This window comes from Syngnathus scovelli, chromosome 7, assembly GCF_024217435.2.
Source record: "Syngnathus scovelli strain Florida chromosome 7, RoL_Ssco_1.2, whole genome shotgun sequence".
In the NCBI taxonomy this organism is placed as follows: domain Eukaryota; kingdom Metazoa; phylum Chordata; class Actinopteri; order Syngnathiformes; family Syngnathidae; genus Syngnathus; species Syngnathus scovelli.
This window is the reverse complement of record NC_090853.1, coordinates 14,530,499-14,553,901: the sequence shown is the minus strand read 5'-3', so window position 1 is coordinate 14,553,901 and position 23,403 is coordinate 14,530,499. Positions and strand designations below refer to the sequence as shown.

At 42.9% G+C, this 23,403-nt stretch overlaps 1 protein-coding gene across 8 annotated transcripts in view; it reads right to left on the bottom strand.

The window, feature by feature from the left end:
• Window positions 1-23,403, bottom strand: part of msi2b (musashi RNA-binding protein 2b) — a 159,678-nt gene that overhangs the window by 94,566 nt on the left and 41,709 nt on the right. For all 8 annotated transcript variants that reach the window (XR_011087117.1, XM_068651367.1, XM_068651370.1 and 5 more), the window contains 2 exons: window positions 17,252-17,344; window positions 2,503-2,551 (listed from right to left, as the gene is read on the bottom strand). Coding sequence is in view for 7 of the 8 variants with exons in the window: in XM_068651367.1 (XP_068507468.1) it covers window positions 2,503-2,551; window positions 17,252-17,344 (142 nt within the window). In the remaining variant the exon portion in view is untranslated. The remainder of the gene's footprint in view (window positions 1-2,502; window positions 2,552-17,251; window positions 17,345-23,403) is intronic.

Genomic DNA, 23,403 nt, shown 5'->3' with positions numbered 1-23,403 from the left:
ATACACACATATACACACATATAACATTATGCATAAAAATAATTTAAGTCAGCTAGTGGCTTCATCTTAACCGTGGCCTTCCTGAGGACAAGCGGTATATAAAATGGATTTAATTTAATTTTTATTTTTTTGGAAGATTTATATTTAATCACCAATTTAAAGATCAAAATTGTGGTCCTCAATTGCTCCTTACAAGATTAAGAATGTGAGATTAAATTATTAATAACATACATTTAGCTATGACTATTAAATGATAAATGTGGGACTGAAATGGGTACCTGATGGAGTGCCAAGCTTTAAAGAATACATTAACTTAATAATGCATGTCTCAATTTGAGGCAATCAGAGGCCGTGCTGAAATCATTAATAGCAATTGACACGGTGGTGGTCAAGGTCAAAAGCATCTGGTTATTACCAAAGCAATATTATTTATAAGAACCATTTCCACATGAAGTGCCCCTTCCAATACTCCTACACGGTCAGACAAAAAATAATAGGCCGAGAGCACTATCATGCAATGAGGCTGCCTCTCACCCAAGTAACAAGTCAGACAAGAGAAAAAGAATAAGAGTTCAAGAGTTCAAGAGTTTTTTATTCGCCATGTTTGAGCGTGCCAAACAAGGAATTTGACTTCGGTAAATCACAGCCTCTGTTCAACATTTGGTGACTAACAACAACACTCAGGACATGTGAAGAACGAAAGATATTCTCAAACACCCCCTGATCTTAAACTCCCAAGAGGGCAAGGAAAAACTCAAAACTCCAGCTAGGGGAAATGAGAAACCTTGAGAAGAGACCACAGATGGGAGGGTCCCTCTTCTAGGATGACCAGGCTGCAATGGATGCAGAGAGGACACATAGTACAAACAGTGTAGACAAAAAAGGTGTGGCAAGCGGGATGTTATTGCACAGTAATGACTCTGAGACTCTAAGAGTGGTGTGAGTTCATCAGAGCGACAGCCTGGGGGAAGAAGCTGTCTCTGTGTCTGCTGGTTTTAGTGTACAGAGCTCTATAACGGCGTCCGGAGGGGAGTAGTTCAAACAGGCTGCAACCTGGGTGCGAAGGGTCTGTTGAGATGTTACTTGCACGTTTCCTGGTCCTGGACAGGTACAAGTCTTGGATAGATGGGAGGTTGATTCCAATTATCTTTTCTGCAGTCCTTATTGTCCGTTGCAGTCTGTGCTTGTCTTGTTTGGAGGCTGATCCAAACCAGACAGTGATGGAGGTGCAGAGGACAGACTGGATGATGGCAGTGTAGAAGGTAAAAATACTTACACGGTAATGAATAAAACAAACAAACATTGAGAGCAGCCTAACAGAGATTTTAAGACTTAGAACTTAAATTACAGAAGAAACAATTAGTGTATTAGGAAGCAAGGTGTAGCTAGCAAGGTAAAACTGACATATGTAAAGTTTGATTTTGCATTTTGCATAACAATTTACAACTCGATTCATAATGCCCAAATGAATAAAGAAAAAGGAAATTATGGCAGCGATATTAAAACAAAGCTATATCACTATTGAAGTTATTTTAATGCCGCAAGTCGTCATTTATCAATAGAAATACTCCTCAGCTAACAAAGTCTTTGTTCATTAATTAGTTGTTAATGTTACAGTGTTACATAAACAACGTTGCCAATATGTGAAAAATGAGATGAGATTTTGGATATACTAAGGATTAGGCACTTTTTATAATTTATTTGAATGTGTTATTAGTGATTTGGCATCTATCACTTTTTAAAACTACTCACAATCTTGTCCTTAGCCCCTCTGTGTCTTTGTTAAGTCCTCTGTTTGGGGGCAGAGGGCTATTTGCTAAAGCCAAGATAAGATGTTTGGACAGGGAGGACGTGGTGGAGATAACAATCCTGCCACCGAAGTGGCTCCTTATCAGACCACACAGGCCTCCTTCCTTCAATCTAGCTCCTATTCAACTTGGGGCATCTTTTCTCTTCTGCTTTTTCTTTCCCTCTCTTTCCCTTATTTGATCCTCTTCTCACTCTCATCTCTCTGTCCTTCATCATCCAATCAATAAATGCCGGTGTAGATCCCTATTGACGTATCGTAGGGATAAAATAGCCAAAGGGGACTCATCAAATTTAGGGAGAACTAATGCCGTATGTAGCGTGTTTTGTTGGTGGAATCTATTATCCAGCTGTTGTGCAGTTATGTCTGTTTGTTGTGTGTCAGCCAGCAGTGTGAGTCTCTACGATAAGAGGTCAGATTTAGCATGGATTGTCTGGCAGAGTGAACGCTATATGTAATAAACAACAATGAACCTGACCTTCAGGATTGGAAGTATCTTTGAAGGAGTGTACTTATTATCAAACTTGCAGAGGTGACTGCTGTGTCAATTGTGTGAGTGTGTCTTTTTCTCCAGCATGTGTAAACAGTTTTGTAATGGACACAATATACTGACAAAAGCTCCCATATTTTGGCCATATATGGTACAACACAGAATGGTGTACATTGGCATAGCAGAAGTTGCTAAACATACGTACCTCTATGTCGACTAGTTGTTTTGTCAAACATTAGCATGGCATCTTCTACCTAAAGGAAAGTGGGAACAGATAAGATTCTCCTCGATGAATTAAAAAACATTTTAAGCACACCACACTATACATACAGCACATTTCTCTGTGCTATTTTGAAACACTGATACCAATTTTCTCATGGTTTTCAATAAGTGCTAACTGACAAGACGTTTTATAACATCCTGGTCAGTTTAATGTAAAGGACTGATTGATTCTGATTGAACAGCTGGTCTGCTGTTGAACTAATGTATGTCCCTGAGATCCCCCTTTAGAATCATTTTTCCAAGTTCTTTTTTCTTCCATGTCAGTCTACTGAACGCAAACGTTCGCTAAACCTGGACATGTGGCAAAGTGTCGTTATTTTTTTTTCTCCACTAACAGATATACATTAAGTCTGCCTGCCTGCCTGCCTATCTATTCTCTCTCTCTCTCTCTCTCTCTCTCTCTCTCTCTCTCTCTCTCTCTCTCTCTCTCTCTCTCTCTCTCTCTCTCTCTATCGATCTATGAATTCTGTCTGTCTGTCCGTTCGTTCGTCCGTCCGTCAGTCTGTCTGTCATTTATTTACTCATTTTAACTGATTAAACAGAATTTTAAACCCTAGAAGCTCCTAGTTTTTAGGCTGGCACAAGACAATGTTTTCGCAACAAATCATTCAAAACATTCTCCTCAATAAAGCCATGTATCAGTGTTTCCCCTGTTGTTTTGTCCTTATCAACCAAATCAGTTAAGAAAGCAAGATCTCAACTTCTGCTGACTTGATCTGAATTTATTTGAAGTGTCGTCACTCAAGGAGGTGCAAAAAAAAACATGCCAAATTCTTGTTACTTACCACAAAATATGATCTGCAAACACTGGCAATTAGAATGTATACATTCTATTTAACATTCTAGTATGACTGTGTCATTATGTGGATTTTATATTTGTCAGATATACAATTGGCAGATGAGAGGAAAATAAAGTAGAGCAACAGAACAAGCTCAGGTGCTCATTACAAACAAATCCATTACACAGCAGACAGCCAAATACAGCTGGATGTGTGTTATGCAGGTAGGACTAAATGAATAATGAAAAGTGCAACCCATCAAGAGATTTATGAGACGTAAAAACTATTCTCTCAGCTCATAAAACATTCGGCCTGTCAATGCTCATATGCATGGGAAAAGTAATTGTGGCAGATTGACAGTGGCAAACCTAATAAAAGCCCTGTCACTGCTGGAAAATCTCATTAAGGTCTTGACCAAGATTTACAATGTGAGGGCTGCAACACTTTGGGACTGAAATCGGATGTATGAGACTTTACACAGGAGTAAGGGTGCAAATCTTAATTCCAAATGTTGTTGATTTTATTTTGCTTGATGTGAATTAAGTAAAGAAAAAAGTGAATATTCAAATCAAGTTTAATTACACTCGAAATTGTCATTATTTCTTTTATGGGAAACTTTAAACTTTTGAAAAAGACCAATACAGGACATAAAAGCACCAAGTAGTCCAATGTCTCTGCCTGCATAAAGAAAGCACAACGCTCCTCTGCGCCAAGACACAAGTGGGCCCTGTATCTCTTTGTGGTGCAGGATACATATCTCGCTGCTTTCTCCACTCCCCCATCACTGAACGTAAATCGAGAGAAGGAAAGATGTAGACAACCTCTTCACTCTGTTGGTCAACTACATGTTTGTTCATCACCAAATCTTGAAATTCATTGACAGTGATTGATACAACTCTCGCAAGACTCCATAGAATACTGTTGGACCAAACGCCTTTCAGTGTCTCTGAAATTGTCATCGTTGGGTGTCGCAGCTTCACTAGCTTCCCATAGTTACAGATGAAAAAGCACAGGAAAAATACCACTGAATAGTTGCTCCTCAAACAACCACATGCAAACCTCTGCAGAAGTTTGAGTAAAATTGCATCTAAAGCAGACTTGTAAAAACTCTATCTTTGTACGCAATGCCCATAAAGCCATGTACCCCTTGCCACCGACACGCTTTTTCAGTGATGATCTGACTAGAAGACAAGAAGTTACTTGAGATTACGTTGTTTTATCTCCTTTACCCTTAAAGCTGTGCAACAAAATATTCGGTTAACCGTAACCTGATTTCTTTTGTTTAGGGCATTTTTATTAGATTAGATTTATTAGATAGGGACCCTCCCATCTGTGGTCTCTTCTCAAGGTTTCTCATTTCCCCTAGTTGGAGTTTTGAGTTTTTCCTTGCCCTCCTGGGAGTTTAAGATCAGGGGAGGTTTGAGAATATTTGTCATTTTTCACATATACTGAGTATTGTTAGTCACATAAATGTTGAACAGAGGCTGTGATGTATCGAAGTCAAATTCCTTGTTTGGCATGCTCAAACATGGCGAATAAAACTTTTGAATCTTGAATCTTGAATTTTTTAAGGAATAATTCGGTTGGACCACATTGGTTCATTTTCAGTCATTTCTTATTATTACTAACGAGTCCTCAAGTAATTTAGGTAATTCAAGTACCTAATTAAAAAAAATGCTCGAAAAATGTTCTTGCCTTGGCTAACTGTTCATTTAGTTTGCCTCATGAGACACACAAGTCAAGCCAACTGCAACAACATTTGTTCATACAATAAGACGCCACCAACGGGCTGCAAAGGTCAACTTCAAAATAAAAGACGTCCAAGTAATACATGTACATCAATGGCCCCGGTACGCTATTATTTTGAAGTTGCGTGTTGCTAAAGTCATTGTTGCAGGTGACTAGACTTGTTTCTTTGACTGGTTAGCTGCTAGTAGTTAGTAGTGCTGTTGGACTACTTCTCAAAGGTGAAATCGCTTACTTTTGATGCTGACAACCTGACAAAGTTGAAGTTCTTACCAATCGATCTTAAACAAACCAGTTTTAATTTATGTTGTGACCGGTCGGTGACTCGTCGTTTCTTGATGTATCAGTTGTTATAAAGTTGCTGATCCTTTATGCTTTGTCTTTTCTAGTTATAAGTTAACTGTGTCATAAGCCTGATTCTATAATGTATTAGTTGCTTTGCAGTTACTGTTTCCCGTTGGCCTGTTATGTCAACCTTTATTCAGTTATATAGACCTGATGTTTTGCAGTATATAAGCTCTGGTTATTCTGTGTTGTCAGTGCGTCGAACTTTCATCCAGATAGAATATCTAGTTTTTTTGAGTGCCCAGCCCTGCTTTCTGTTGATTTTTCGATAACGACATTTACTTTTCAACTTTTGTGTTATGTCTGCGCCATATCCTGCTCCACATGTGACAATTTTACCTCAAGCCATCCTACAAACACCAATTAAGAGGGTGGAGAGAGTGAGCAGCACCAGATTCCTGGGGGTGCACATCAGTGAAGACCTCACCTGGACCACCAACACTGCATCACTGGCGAAGAAAGCTCAGCGTCGCCTGTATTTCCTGCGGAAACTCAGGCGAGCAAGTGCTCCACCAGCCATCATGACCACATTCTACCGTGGCACCTTTGAGAGAGTCCTCTCCAGTTGTATCGCTGTGTGGGGTGGAAGCTGCACTGAATACAACATGAAGGCCCTGCAGCTCAGAGTGAACACAGCTGGTAGGATTATTGGTGCTGCACTCCCCTCCCTGAAGGATATTTACACCTCCCATCTCACACGCAAGGCGACCACGATTGTGAGTGATGTGAGTCACCCCGCTCACACTTTGTTTGATCTACTGCCCTCTGGGAAGAGGTACAGAAGTCTGCGTACCACCAGTCTCACCAACAGCTTCATACTCCAGGCTGTTAGGATCCTGAACTCTCTCCCCACTCCACCCTCGGTTGCATAACGTCCTGGCCTTTTGGGCCACGTTGGCTGCCTTGCACTACTCCTCCTGTACTTTTGCGCTATATTCTGACTGTCTGCTTTATCCCAGCTGTCATCGGGCAGTAGGCAGGGGACACCCTGAACTGGTTGCCAGCCAATCGCAGGGCACACAGAGACAGACAACCAATCGCACTCACACCTAGGGACAATTTGGAGTCTTCAATCGGCCTACCAAGCATGTTTTTGGAATGTGGGAGGAAACCGGAGTGCCCGGAGAAAACCCACGCGGGCCCGGGGAGAACATGCAAACTCCACACAGGGAGGGCCGGAGGTGGAATCGAACCCGCACCCTCCTAACTGTGAGGCGGACGTGCTACCCAGTGCGCCACCGAGCCGCCCATATATATATATATTGTGTAATATGTCTTGTCACCGTGGGATAGTGGGAAACGCAATTTTGATCTCTTTGTGTCTTGACCTGAAGAAATTGACAATAAAGCAGACTTTGACTTTGACTTTTTTGATATTTATAGTATCTGCAGTCATAATCTGCAAACAAACACAAGTGCTTATCTTATATTTAACTATCAAAGAGAACTGTATTATTAATTTGTATTATAGTATTGCATAATTCACAAAAATGAAAATGTACAATATAAATGCTTGTAAATACTTCACAGATAAAGAAGAATAGCAGAGTTGAGATCCAGCCATGCGTCAGTAATGTCACCAGGCAAAATTGTCCTTCTCGTTGTATTAGCGACAAAAGGAACAATAAAAAATATATTTAAAAAATATATATATTTTCTGTCAGTAAAATGTCCAGCAAAAATATTTCTTTCTACTCATACTGGTGCAGTAATTTATAAAACAATGGATGAAACATGGATCATTGTTCATCACTGCACCTCCACACCAATCCGTCGAGAAGCAACACCTTTGACCTGTTAAAGCTATTCCATCTTTTTGATGCCGCCACCCCACCTCCCATCTCAGCTTTTGGCATAATTTCATCTCTTTCTTCAGCAACCACTGCCGTCTTTCCAACCTTGTCAATCCTATGCTGCCACGTGCTCCTCTCTGGACTCAGCCAGATAAGAAGGTAATTCATCATGGTACTGAAGGGTACACACGCTCACACATTTGCAAACATGCACACACAGTGGCTGGTCTTATCAACGTGTCCCAAGAATTGGAGTGAGCTCTCGCCAGGTCTCAGTCTGTAAGTTACCACAACCCCAGAGCTACCAGATTAACATGACTTTGTTCAAAATAAATGATGTGACAAATTAGTATAAAGTATTTCCAATCATCCTTCCATGTCCGCACTCCCAGCCTGCAATTTGTACTTCTGTTATTAGAAGAAGGAGAGAGAATGGTTTAACAAAACCCGCAAAGAGCAAGGAAGCCCTTTATAAATGCAAATTGCCCCATGGCTGCTTTTATCTACCGAGACAATGCTGGAAAATAACTGGCTGGACTGTTAAAAGTGATACCACTTTTTAATTTGATTCTTTTCTGCTGCCTTATTTACTATGCACAAAAAGCATGTGCATAGAAAATTAAATTCAAGCAGCAGAATAAAATCAAGCGGAATTGTAGCATATTTCAGCTGACATAGTCATTAAAGTGTCGCTGGTGTAATTGAGTTAAGAATGAAGAGGAAATGAAGATAGTGATGATGATCATTGTTGTACAGAACTGTCAAAAGAAGTCATTGTGTTGGGAAAAAAAATAGAGGGAGCGGATATTCACTATTTAGAACACAAAGCCTCAGCCGACAAAATATGCCATAATTTTAAAACTATTATGCTGCAGAGAAAGATATCAATCCTTCATCAGCATTCTCTATGGCGGGAAGCTCATGAGGAACAAAAACAATTTAACTGTCTTTTCACAGTACCACACATTCCCAGAGCTCTTATTCACTCAAGGAAGGACACATGGGATTTGTGATGCTGATAACGCAAACCTCTAAGCACACAGCACTGGGACACCATGAATAAATTGAGAAGAGCGAATTAAAAAATGCCTTAACAATAAACTGAATATGTGAGTATTTTATATTGTTGGTGAAATAGGAACGTGAGACTAGCACAGTTGTATCGGTCCATCATTGGTGGAGCCAGGATTTTTTTCACTGGGGTAGCAAAGAGGGGCGGTGCAGAAGCTGGGGTGGCTGGGGGTTGGGGCTTTAAGTCTTAACTGTACAATCACAAAACATTACAAAAGTACAGTTTACAATACATCTATATTTTACAAACTATATATGCTGAACAATATTCAATATACAATACAGTTTAATATGCAACAATACATTCTGTAAAAAATGAAAACTGAACTTCACACGTCACTACCTTATTCACAATAACAGAAGCATTCAGAAAAGCAAAGTTTAGCTGTTTAATGAAGTCTTCCATATTAAGGGTACGCGCTGTCCTTGACACAAAACTGCCGTTGTTGTCCTGAGGTGGGTTTTGATTAATTTAAGGGCAGAGAAACTTCTTTCACAGGTTGCTGTGTGCACTGGAATGACAATAGAAATTTTACTTAACCTAAAACATCTTTGAAAGGTTCCAAGAACAAAACAAAATTGAGTAGCAGTTCCTTATGCACTTTTCTCCCTTCTTAAAAATGCCGTCTTGCTCATGCCTAAGGTCTTCCAAATCTGACGCATGTTTTGCCCAAAAACAAACTCAAATGTTTTCCCGAAAGCAAACTGGGGTTCCTCTTTCAAGAATGATGGGCTATTTGATTGTGAAAAGCGCTTCTCTAATTCTGTTATGAGTCAATCAAGTACCTGATAAAAGATACTTCTGATGAACACATTATTTTCAAACTGTCTGTTTCCAACGGTACTCATGACCAGTGAAATTAAGAATTGGTAAAAATGGTAGAAATACAGTAAGCACACATCTAATTCTGAAACTGAATTCTAATTCTATGAGCGCATTATAGCATATTGCCTTAAAGAAAACAACACACAATCTGAATTAGTGCCTGCGTGGGATTCCTCCAGGTACTCCGGTTTCCTACCACATTCGAAAGATATGCACTGTAGGCCAATTGACTACTCCATCTTGCCCGTAGGTGTGAGTCTGAGCGTGAATTGTGAAGGGTGTACCCCACCTACTGTCCGAAGTCAGCTGGGATAGGCTCCAGCACGCCCGCGACTCTCATGAGGACAAGCGGTTCAGAAAATGGATGGATGGATGGAAGCTGGCGGAATGTCAATCCAACACAATACAGTTTGAGTCCCACGCGATTCGTAAAGTGAAGATACTATCTACTATTGTAATTCACTCTATCCTTTCAGCAGGCCAACTTGAGAATGTTGAACCAGAATTTCAATGCCTTTGCTGCAAAATGTGGTTTTACTATTTATTAAAAGCTTATTATTTTAATGAGATTTTTAAAGTTAATGTCCCAATGATCATCACACACACATCTGGGTGTGGTGAAATTTGTCCTCTGCATTTAACCCATCCCCTTATGATTTTGATCCATCCCCTGTGGGAGAGGGGAGCAATGAGCAGCAGCAGTGCTGCGCTCAGGAATCATTTGGTCATCTAACACCCCAATTCCAACTCTTAATGCTGAGTGCCAAGCAGGGAGGCAATGTGTCCCATTTTCATAGTCTTTGGTATGACCCGGCCGGGGGTTTGAACCCACAACCTTCCAGTCTCAGGGAGGACACTCTACCACTAGGTCACTGAGCTGTTAACCAAGTCCAAGTCATCTGTGTACCAAGTGTGGGGATTATTTTTATTGGCAAATTATTTCATGCTACTTTCACGAACTATTTCTTTAGTGCATTCTTCTGCGTGAGTCAGCAGCATTTGAAGGGCGCGTCGTTCAGATGCTGGGATTATGTATTTTGAAAAGCGAACTCTCATCATTTGTGTCTCCCATGCCACTTAGTAACACTAACTGGTGGTTGTTCATCATTCATAGTGAATTTTCAACATACAATTGGTCATTTGTACCAGTTTTCAACTGAATAGAAATTTGTATTAATTTAGAGAAGCTGGTCAAATTTCTCCAGGCTGTTAGGGCCCTGAACTCGCTACCCCATTCTATTTATTTATTTATTGTTGTGTTATTTATTCATTATTTATTCAGCACGCTTTTGTTATACTTGTTTACTTGTTTGTCTGTTGTGAGCCATGTCTTGTCACCGTGGGATAGGGGGGAACGAAATTTCGGTTTCTTTGTGTGTTTTTGGCATGTGGAGAAATTGACAATAAAGCTGACTTTGACTTTGACTTTGAAATGTTAAAGAAGAGAAGAAGAATGCCTTTATTGTCATTGTACAACTGGTGTACAACATGGGAACAAACTAGCATTCAGTGTCTCGCCCAAGGATACTTCGACATGGTCACCAGGGATGGGGATTAAACCCACAACCTTGATGTTGGGAGACCAACACTGTACCACTGAGCCACACCACCCTTATAAAATAATCATTTACATGTCTTTTACTTAACTGCTCTGTGCTTGCTGCACGTACAATATGACACAATGGAGTAGACCCCAATATTCAACCATTTCTTGCGAACAAAGGGGCGAGTGAGTCATTATTTAAGAGCACACAGTAAGGTTTGTTTTAAAGCATAAATCATTTTGACCTGCTTTTGAACAAGTTTACTTATGGTTATCCCAGGTCAAATTCTCAAAGACTCCTTTGGGATCTGAGCAGAAGTTCCCCGGTAGGGAAGTATTGCATTGACAAACTGGTGTTGGATAGCGAGGAAAATCCTGTCTGCCTCCATAGCCAAATCATGATAATCCTTTATTGAAGAGTGTAGAGAACTTGTTACCATTGTGCGTGTTGGTGCAGGAGGATGTGTGTAAACAGAAAAGCCTACGTATGTATCTCTGAGGCCGTTTGGAGACAGCAAGTGGTCTGTCTTCTCTATTAATGACAGTTTGAATTGCAACAAAAAGAAGGTCTTGCGAGTCACATATTTGACAGTAGTGATACCAAAAGGAAAATTCTTGGGCCTAACTAAAAACCAAAAATCAGGACACCATGGCCGAAAAAAATTATTTGCGAGCTCCCTGGTTCCTTCTGTAGTGCTATGTAATGTGTGTTTGCTTGTGTAATGTGTGGTAAAAAAAAGTGTCACCCATAGATGAACGTGTCATCTCAGGGGACCCTGGTAATATGATTGTATAAAGTCAAGTGATAACAAAAGTACGGCTGTTAAAAAATTGGCAATATAAAATTTCAAGTTGATGCTTGATTATTAAATACAAAAGCTTTACAAATACTGATCATTGTGCAGGGTTTCACGGCAGCTAGGGAGAGAGTCCTTAGCTGCCATGATGCCTTCTTGCCAGCTACCGTGGTGGGGGCATTTTGGGCTTGCTGCCAAGCTCCGCTCAGTTCAGCAAGACATCAGCACATGTGACCAACCAAGGTGCACCGTGAGTAGCGGACATCTAAAAATAACCTGGTCTGACAGTCGGCTTTTGCGGCTGACATAGGAGGGCAGACATCTTCAGTTGCCGTAATTCTGTTTGCTTTTTGCTGAAAACATTTTTATCAATGCCTGTTGTAAGCCAGGATTACTGTATGGCGTAACGAGAGCCTCGCAAGGAAAGAACGTCACTGGCTCAACCATTCACAGTTTATTATCTTAGTATCGTGAATTGCTACTTACTTTGCTTAGCTTTGTTTAGATTTCAGTGAAAGTCTCCTATTATTAACGTGCAAATAGAATCAATTTGTTGTTCTTTCATTTCATTGTTCATGGTTCTGAAAACACGATGCAGATGAATTTTTGAGTAGCACTCAGAGATATATTCTATACTTTGTGAGAGAAAATTTATAATTGCATTCTTACCAATGAAATGTGCATGTCAAAGTCAAAAGTCAAAGTCAGCTTTATTGTCAATTTCTCCACATGCCAAAGACACACAAAGAAACCGAAATTTCGTTCCCCGCTATCCCACGGTGACAAGACATGGCCCACAATAGACAATCAAGTAAACAAGTAAACAACAGCGTGCTGAATAAATAATGAATAAATAACACAACAAATAAATAAGAGGAACAAAAAGGAGCAAGTGAGCGTACAGCAGACATTCCAGAAAATAGCACAACAGTGCCACACGCTACGCAGAAGGGGGTAGAGAGTTCAGGGTCCTAACAACCTGGAGAAAGAAGCTGTTGGCGAGTCTGGTGGTGCGGGAGCGCAGGCTCCTGTACCTCTTCCCAGAGGGCAGAAGGTCAAACAAAGAGTGAGCTGGGTGACTCACATCACTCGCAATCGTGGTTGCCTTGCGGGGAGACTTATTGGTACAACCGTTTGCCACACAATGTGGCATATTTGCTGTGGAGACAGAAATTAACGTGAAACAGTGCAAGAAATCAGTCTAACTATAATCGAGTTTGAGTTAGGCTACCTGTACATCAGAACACTAAGAAGATTTGTAGATCTGACATATGATGTGGTGTGTCAATGAGGGAGAAAAAAAACAGTGCAGAGCTGAGAAAGAGGATGGGAGTGGAGGCCATAGTGGATGTGGTGAGGAGAGGCAGACTGCAATGGTACGGACATGTAGTGAGGAAGGACGAGAACGACTGGGTGAAGAAAGTTATGTCGTATAACGTAGAGGAAACAAGACCCAGTGGCCGACCTAAAAAGACCTGGCAGACGACCGTGTCAGCCGACATGAAGGCACTCGGCATCAACCACGAGATGGCCATGGACCGTTCCCGGTGGAAGAAACCCGTATCAAGAACCCAGTCCAACCCAGCGGCGCCTGGAAAACGGACTTTAAACCGATGATGATGATGATGACACCTCCTCACTTAAACACGCTATAGCATTTTTGTTTACAGCCTAGTCTCAAACTGAGTTTTTACAAAGTCTGAATTTTATAGGGTCACTATTTACTAGACTACAACTGCAGGCATTTTTTCCCACTTTGCAAAATTTTCCCATCATGATCAGTCATGTTTTTGCAGGTGTTTCCCCTTTAACCAAGCTGATTTCTTGATTTTTTTTTTACGTAGTTTCCTGTTTTCGGTTTTGTTAGAGCTCTTCTATTGGTTGTTGATAGTGTCATGTCACGGCAAACTCAGGAAGACCTATAATATCGAACACGTTTGATATTGTTGGGTGGCCAGGACTAGGAAAATTGCCTGAAAATTGCCGGGGATAATTGAGATGACAGGGGTGCAATGTGACTCCAGCAAAACTTTAAAACTTCTGTCTGACATTGTCTTCAGTCTGAAACTGTGAAAATTGTTAGGTATGAGCCCTGCATTAAGCTTGCTTAGCGAATAACAACGCAAGATGGCCCTCGGCAAGTTTACAGTACTTCAGTAAGCAACTTAGGAAATAGCCAATATTACACATTAAAGATATTTTTTAGAAACTCCATGAACAAAAATTAACTGTGAAGGAATGTTGTTCACACATGCACGGACAGGGTTTGCACGAACACTGAGAACGATGTCGCGTCTGCAATTGCTGTGTTGCCACAAAATGCTATTATCTACCATCTATTTTTGCTTGTTTTCAACTTTTGTTAGCAATTTGAGCCAGTGCATAACAATCAGTGTTATGGGTGTCTCGAGTTCATAGGTTTTAGTAACAAACTGCCGAACACCCATATTTCTTAGCTCTATACTGAGGACAGGCCACCCTGCTTGTTAAACCCAGGTCGAATTGGCCACTTTTTTTTCTAAATCTAATCTTACCTCAAGCTCGATGGCAGTGCAGTGGCTGCTTTTTTTCCTAAATCTAACTTACCCAAAGCTCGATGGCAGTGCAAGCGGTCAGCTTGCTGCGAAAGAGACCAGAATTTCGCACTGCTTAGCCAAAGCACAATGCTAAAAGTATTTGCTTGTGTTATCACAACATCCTGTTTTGATTGTGCTGTTTCAGTAAAGTCTTTTCAACCAACACAAAATTGCAATTTTGGGCCACTTCTGTCTGAAGGTTTTTTTTTTTTTTTTTTTGGGTGCATATCTACTTGACAGTATCAGGAGGAGTCTCCAACAGCATCAACACTCTGGCCACGATTGAGGCATCCGGAAGCGGCCATGACATGAAAATTCTCTGTCACATCCTATGTAATTTCTTTAATTATTTGTCATGTCAGTCTTTGATTCCTCCAGGGTTAAATGTGTTGAAAGCACGACCATTTGTTCGGCTAACAAAAGTTGTGAAACTCTATCATTTTGTTTGCATTGAATGCTGTAGGCAGTGCCAGGTAGTTGTTACTTTTGGTGTTGAAAATGCTCAGGTCAGGATCACCAATGTAGGGATATATAATGTATCAGAAACTTCAAGATGATTTGAATCAACAGTCTACTCTCCACTTTACAGAAGAATACAAGAATAAGTGTTGATAATACCCAGATAATATTCATTCATTCATACTATCAACTTGGAATCAGGAGTCTTGCCCCTGTCAAGTCTTGACTCCCACACTTAACCCAAGGCGCAGACCAACCTTTGTGGTTAGCACAGTCAGGCTGGGGGAAAAAAAGTGGACCAAATCGACTTCTAAAAATGGTCAGCCCCCCAAGGCATTTCTGGGTTTCATTATATGCCATTCATACAGACATTTAAAGACCATACATCTTGTTAATGTTAAAGTTAAAGTCCCAATGATCATCGTCACACACACATCTGGGTGTGGTGAAATTTGTCCTCTGCATTTAACCCATCCCCATGTGATTTTGATCCATCTCCTGGGGGAGAGGGGAGCAGTGAGCAGCAGCGGTGCTGCGCTCGGGAATCATTTGGTGATCTAACCCCCCAATTCCAACCCTTAATGCTGAGTGCCAAGCAGGGAGGCAATGGGTCCCATTTTTATAGTCTTTGGTATGACCCGGCTGTGGTTTGAACCCACAACCTTCCAGTCTCAGGGCGGACACTCTACTACTAGGCCACTGAGCTGGTAATGTTGGCACAGTAATTAAAAGTTTGGCATAGTTTTGGATGCTCTTCCAGATGCTTTCCACTCATTTTAACACAGGCAGTGCCTTGGAAATAAGGTCCAATATACCTATTAGGGCAGCATGGTGGAGCACTGGTTAGCACGTCAGCCTCACAGTTCAGAGGTGCAAGGTTTTGGTCCTGGCCTTTGGTTCTGGCCTACTGTGTTTTCCCCATGCTTGCGTGGGTTTCCTCTGGGTACTCCGGTTTCCTCCCACATTCCAAAGACATGCATGGTAGGCCGACTGACCACTCCAAATTGTCTGGAGGTGTGTATGTGTGTGAATGGTTACAATTGGCTTTTATTTTTACTGTCTACATTGAAACGATCTAAATTCATATTTGTGTGGCGGATGTCAGCTCAGTTGCACAAAATCTATGTAAGGCAAACCTCACTTTATCAAAATTCTGAAAAGATGGTGCTGGCTACTGAGTTGGCAGACCAAGTTAGTGGTTAGTGCATTCGGCTTTCAACAAGGTATATACAGATGTTGCGCGTTTGAGTCTTGGGCAACGATCATGCCGGTTTGTCAAAGTATGCTTGTTATGATTTTCAACCACTGTGGGTGACATGTAAAAAAAGACAAATGGAAAAAGATAAAGTCAATTATGGTTGAGAACTTCATTGCCTAATGGATTAAGGGAGTTTTGAGGCAGAAATTATTGGTTCAAAGAAGCTATCCGTCTATCTGTCCGTCCGTCCATCCATCCATCCATCCATCCATCCATCCATCCATCCATCCATCCATCCATCCATCCATCCATCCATCCATCCATCCATCCATCCATCCATCCATCCATCCATAGCGGAGCGGAGACGTGACACTATCTAACGTAACCTCGAGAACATGTACAGTGCGGTTGTTGCATTTACAGTACGGTGGGGCTTGCTTGGAAATGTTTAGCACATTCTCCTTCTGCAGATACACCGCAAATGCTCACGGCAAACAACTCTAATGCATTTTAGAAACCCACGTTTTATGTAATGCGTATGTGCTGTCACTAGGGATGCAATGATACAAAAGAGAACTTCCCACATCCACTATGGGATTAATTCAATCTCAGTGGAAGAGTCAATGATTTTCTGTCTATGGTATATGTTCTCTGTGGCTGATTGGCGGCCAATGCAGGCTGGAGTCACCTTTCACCCACAGTCCACAGTCCACCTGAACCCGCTGGTGGACACAGTAAGGGATGCGGTCAAGCTGAAGAAAGAGTCCTATCAGGCCTTTTTGGGCTGTGGGACACCAGAAACAGCTAACAAATACCGGATAGCTAAGTGAAACCCAGCATTGGCTGTCACTAAAGAAAAAACTCGGGCATAGACGTAGTTCAGCAAGATCATGGAAAATGACTTCCAGACGACTTTGAGAAAATTCTGGTCCACTATCTCAGGGAAGGAAAGCAGTGCACCATTAACACCGTGTATAGTGGCGATAGGGTCCATCTGACCTCAACTCGGGATGTTGTGAATTGGTGGGAAAACACTTCCTCAATTCCACTGACTCACATTCTATTGAGGAAGCAGAGCCTAAAGAATCTGAAACGCTTCTATCGCTGGGTTTGAAGTCACAGAGGTATCGTGTCTGAAGTCACTCTTAGATCAAAAACTGAGGCGCTTATTGTATCTTGTAACTTACGCATGTGTCATCTGGCCAGGTCCTGCCTGAGCTTCGAACCAATGTTGCAATCATACTGATGATCATACGAATGAACAGTCCTCAACATCAAACAATGATGGACATTGTTTCATAGGTCATAGGTTTACATTTACATGTTTACTGTATTAGATAAATATAACTTATCTAAATTAGATCACCATCAAAATTCAAACAGCAACAAATAAACATCCAAAAGCTGTGAATTTGTTTGGTTCAGCTTTGCCGACTTTCAATACTGTGTTGCATAAATTGGTGCTGTATGAATAAAATTGATTCAACTTGACTGTAAAGACTCAAAGTGAGCATGAAGAGATCATCTAAATGGTCTTACCTTGCCAAATTGTTCAAAGTAATGCTTCACATCCTCAATTATCGTGTTGGCTGATATTCCTCCCACAAAAATCTTCTTTGTTCTTGTTACCATCTGGAGAAGAAAAAAGACACAAAGAAGAGACTCAGAGTCAATACGGATTTTCCAAAAACAAATAATCATTCACCTTCATCTCAAATGCTTTATCATTGATTTGTTTTTGTGTGTGTGTGTGTGTGCGTGTGTGTGTGTGTGTGTGTGTGTGTGTGTGTGTGTGTGTGTGTGTGTGTGTGTGAGTGTGTGTGTGAGTGTGTGTGTGTGTGTGTGTGTGTGTGTATGTGTGTGTGCGTGCGTGCATGCGTGTGTGTTTGTGCGTGCATACGTGCGTGGGTGCGCGTGTGCATGCGTGTGTGTATGATCACAACATAATGTGCAATTTAGTTTGTAATCTAGTAATATGTGTGGTACATTTCAAATACATACAATACAATACAATACAATACAATACAATACAATACAATACAATACAATACAATACAGTACAATAGTTTCTCTATGAATGACTGTGCATTTGATGTCTTGATGCATCACAAAATGCATTCAAAAAGCTGAACATTTTCTTATTACATATGCATGTGTACGTAAAAATCTTCCATTGGAGTGTCTTCTCCCCATCTGAGAAAAAAAACTGTTCATTTTGTGGTTATCATTAATGTAAGACGTAAATCTTATCGTGTCTGAAGTCGTAAGCACTGGGTATCCACTGCCACTTGAAAACATTGAAGAATAAGAAAGCAATAGGCAAGATAATTGGTGCGTTGCAGTAACACCAAAAACATGACTTAAAGATGATGGTGAGGACAGTGAAATATTGGCTCACTCAGTTCATTGCAAGACTGTTCACAAACCAAAAGCAGTTTCTCTCATTAAAATGAATGGAATTACCAATAATCTGCTCCACCTTCATAACCGAATTGTGTTTACCGTATTTTTTGCACCAAAAGGCGCACTGGATTATAAGGCGCACCCTCATTGATTTTTTTTATTTTAGAAATTATTTCATATATAGGGCGCACCAGATTAAAAGGCGCATAAAATAGAAGCTATACTGCAACAAACTGAGGTTGACTAGGGTTGCGGTATGCATCCGCTAACCAATAACCAATGAGCCCTCTGTAAACAATCACGTTTCTCAAACTATCGCCTATAAAATGATCGGAACTGACTAAAGTTCGATCTAACACATTGGTACTGCTTACTTATGTTTCCCTTCCATATTGATCCGTAAATTTACTCGAAGCATTAACGGAGCAGCCTATTTTGAGATGAATTAGCCTCGTGCGGGGCAGCTCGGTGGAACACTGGATAGCACGTCCGCCTCACAGTTAGGAGGGTGCGGGTTCGATTCCACCTCCGGCCCTCCCTGTGTGGAGTTTGCATGTTCTCCCCGGGCCCGCGTGGGTTTTCTCAGGGCACTCTGGTTTCCTCCCACATCCCAAAAACTTGCTTGGTAGGCCGATTGAGCACTCCAAATTGTCCCTGAGTGCGAATGTTGTTTTTTTTCTCTGTGTGCCCTGCGATTGGCTGGCAACCGGTTCAGGGTGTCCTCCGCTTACTGCCCGATAACGGATGGGATAGGCTCCAGCACACCCGCGATTCCCGTGGGGACTAAGCGGTACAGAAGATGGATGGATGGATAGCCTCGTGCGTATAGCAGCTATCATTATTATCATTATTATTATCATTAGCCACCCGGAAATTCTTATGAGCCTCAGCTCGCAGACTCCCATGAGACTCAGCAAAGTGTCGTGGCAGCCCCCTATTAACAATCGCGTTTATCAAACTATCTCCTATACAATGATCGGAACTGACTAAAGTTCAATCTAACACATTGGTACTGCTTACTTATGTTTCCCTTCCATATCGATCCGTGAATTTACTCGAAACATTAACGGAGCAGCCTATTTTGAGATGAAATAGCCTCGTGCGTATAGCAGCTATCATTATAGCATTAGCCACCCGTAAACTCCCATGAGCCTCAGTGTGCAGACTCCCATTGAGCCTCAGCAAAGTGTCGTGGAAGTCCCCTGTAAAAAATCGCGTTTCTCAAACTATCTCCTATAAAATGATCGGAACTGACTAAAGTTCGATCTAACACATTGGTACTGCTTACGTATGTTTCCCTTCTATATCGATCCGTAAATTTACTCGAAACATTAACGGAGCAGCCTATTTTCAAATGAAATAGCCTCGTGTGTATAGCAGCTATCATTATAGCATTAGCCACCCGCAAACTCCCATGAGCCTCAGCTCGCAGACTCCCATGAGCCTCAGCAAAGTGTCGTGGCAGCCTCCTGAAAACAATCACGTTTCTCAAACACTCTCCCATAAAAGTGATCGGAACCGACTGAAGACTGTCCATCCATCCATCCATCTTCTTCCGCTTATCCGGGGTCGGGTCGCGGGGGCAGCAGCTTTAGGAGGGACTCCCAGACTTCCCTCTCCCCAGCCACTTCGTCCAGCTCATCCCGGGGGATCCCAAGGCGTTCCCAGGCCAGCTGAGAGACATAGTCTCTCCAGCGCGTCCTGGGTCGTCCCCGGGGTCTCCTACCGGTGGGACATGCCCGGAACACCTCCCCAGGGAGGCGTCCAGGAGGCATCCTGATAAGATGCCCGAGCCACCTCATCTGGCTCCTCTCAACGTGGACGAGTAGTGACTCTACTCCGAGTCTCTCCCGGATGACCGAGCTTCTCACCCTATCTCTAAGGGAGAGCCCGGACATCCTGCGGAGAAAACTCATTTCGGCCGCTTGTATCCGAGATCTCGTTCTTTCGGTCACGACCCATACATCGTGACCATAGGTGAGGGTAGGAGCGTAAATCGACCAGTAAGTTGAGAGCTTTGCCATTTGGCTCAGCTCTCTCTTCACCACAACGGACCGGTACAGGGTCCGCATTACTGCCGACGCTGCACCGATCCGCCTGTCGATCTCACGCTCCATCCTCCCCTCACTCGTGAACAAGACTCCAAGATACTTAAACTCCTTCACTTGGGGCAGGATCTCATCTCCGATCCGGAGAGGGCATTCCACCCTTTTCCGATCAAGGACCATGGACTCGGATTTGGAGGTGCTGACCCTCATCCCGACCGCTTCACACTCGGCTGCGAACCGTTCCAGCGAGAGCTGGAGATCACGGCCTGAAGAAGGCAACAGCACCACGTCATCTGCAAAAAGCAGAGACGCGATGCTGAGGTCCCCAAACCGGATCCCCTCAACGCCTCGGCTGCGCCTAGAAATTCTGTCCATAATAAATTATGAACAGAATCGGTGACAAAGGGCAGCCTTGGCGGAGTCCAACCCTCACTGGGAAGGAATCAGACTTACTGCCAGAAATGCGAACCAGACTCTGGCATCGGTGATACAGGGACCGAACCGCCCTCATCAGTTGGCTCGGCACCCCGTACTCCAAAGAACCTCCTGAGGGACACGGTCAAACGCCTTCTCCAAGTCCACAAAACACATGTGGACTGGTTGGGCGAACTCCCATGCACCCTCGAGGATCCTGCCGAGGGTGTAGAGCTGGTCCACTGTTCCACGGCCAGGACGAAAGCCACACTGCTCCTCCTGAATCCGAGGTTCGACCTCCCGACGGACCCTCCTCTCCAGCACCCCTGAATAGACCTTACCAGGGAGGCTGAGGAGTGTGATTCCCCTGTAATTGGAACACACCCTCCGGTCCCCCTTCTTAAAGAGGGGAACCACCACCCCAGTCTGCCAATCCAGAGGCACTGTCCCCGATGTCCACGCAACGTTGTAGAGGCGTGTCAGCCATGACAGCCCCACAACATCCAGAGCCTTTAAGAACTCCGGGCGGATCTCATCCACCCACCCCCGGGTTAGGGTTAGGGTTTTTTAACTACCTCAGTAACTTCGACCCCAGCGATTGGACAATCCGCCTCAGAGTCTCCAGGCCCTGCTTCCTCAATGGAAGGCGTGTAGGTGGAATTGAGGAGGTCTTCGAAGTATTCTCCTCACCGACTCACGACGTCCCGAGTCGAGGTCAGCAGCACGCCATCCCCACTGTAAACAGTGTTGACGTTGCACTGCTTCCCCCTCCTGAGACGCCGGATGGTGGACCAGAATTTCCTCGAAGCCGTCCGAAAGTCATTCTCCATGGCCTCACCAAACTCCTCCCACGCCCGGGTTTTTGCCTCACCAACCACCGAAGCCGCGTTCCACTTGGCCATCCGGTACCTGTCAGCTGCCTCCGGAGTCCCGCAGGCCAAAACGGCCCGATAGGACTCCTTCAGCTTGACGGCATCCCTTACCGCCGGTGTCCACCAGCGGGTTCGGGGATTGCCGCCACGACAGGCACCAACGACCTTACGGCCACAGCTCCGGTCGGCCGCCTCAACAATGGAGGCGCGGAACATGGTCCACTCAGACTCAATGTCCCCCGTCTCCCCCGAGACGTGGGAAAAGCTCTGCCGGAGGTGGGAGTTGAAGCTCTTCCTGACAGGAGATTCTGCCAGACGTTCCCAGCAGACCCTCACAGAGCGTTTGGGTCTGCCAGGTTGGACCGGCATCTTCCCCCACCATCGGAGCCAACCCACCACCAGGTGGTGATCAGTTGACAGCTCCGCCCCTCTCTTCACCCGAGTGTCCAAAACATGCGGCCGCAAATCCGACAACACGACTACAAAGTCGATCATCGAACTGTGGACACTCTAGGGTCCTGGTGCCAAGTGCACACATGGGCACCCTTATGCTTGAACATGGTGTTCATTATTGAAAATCCGTGTCGAGCACAGAAGTCCAACAATAGAACACCGCTCGGGTTCAGATCGGGGGGGCCGTTCCTCCCAATCACGCCCTTCCAGGTCTCACTGTCATTGCCCACGTGCGCACTTCCTCCAGGGACCCCAAGAAGGGTGGGTACTCTGAGCTGCCGTTTGGTGCATAGACACAAACAACAGTCAGGACCCGTCCCCCCACCGGAAGGCGGAGCGAGGCTACCCTCTCGTTCACCGGGGTGAACCCCAATATGCAGGCGCCCAGCCGGGGGGCAATAAGTATACCCACACCTGCTTCAGGCTGAAGACTGATTTAACACATTGGTGCTGCTTATCTAAGATTCCGTTGGATATTGATCCGTAAACGTACTCAAAAACATTAACGGAACAGCCTATTTTGAAATGAAATAGCCTGCGGGTACAACAGCTATTCAGTGACGCCCCCTGACGACGGTTGCTGTAATGCTGGGAAGCGATGCGACCTTGTAATTTACTAGTCGTACTAAAACGTACTGAAACATTTTGGCAGAGCGCTGTGTACAACCAGTATGGATCAACAAATTCATCAATTGATCCATATATAAGGCGCTCCCCATTATAAGGCGCACTGTGGTTTTTTGAGTGAATTTTAAGTTTTTAAGTGCGCCTAATAGTGCGGAAAATACGGTACTTTATTTTGATGGATTTAATAAATAAACTAATACACGAATAAATAAATAAATAAATAAATAAATAAATAAATAAATACTACTACACCCTTTGAGTCTGGTGGATTTCTTCCATAAAAAAAAAAAACTGAATAAATAAAAACAAATACGTGATGCATGAAGACAACAATGTATACACCTTCCGTCCCTGTGATGGAATGGTCCATCTGTCTAACCCTAACCCTCTTTTTGTCAAATTACCCGTAGCATCAAGAATTATACACGTTAGAGCAGTGTTTCCCAACCATTTTTCATTCATGGCACACCTTTTCATTGGAAAAAATCTTGCGGCACACCGCCAAGAAAAATCTGTTAAGCTCCTATATTAAAATCAGTTATATTACAACGAAACACGTAGAGTCCTATTCCTATATATGTATGGAGAGTCGAATAATTTAATAGAAATAAATACTAAATATTAGTTAAATTGTATTCCTTTTTTTAAATAAAAGTGACAGTTTTTTAAAAAGGTTTTAGACGGTGTAAGAAATAAACTATTTAAAGTGATTGTGATTAAAATAAAAGAATCAACGTGATTTTGTTTACTGTTTTAGACTAGGTCTATAAATATTGCAACAATAAGAACAAAGTCACTTTTAAAGACGCTGTGCTGTTCTGACAGCAGCTGAGTGGCTATCACAGTCGAGGAGTCTCGACTTGACTGCTTATTT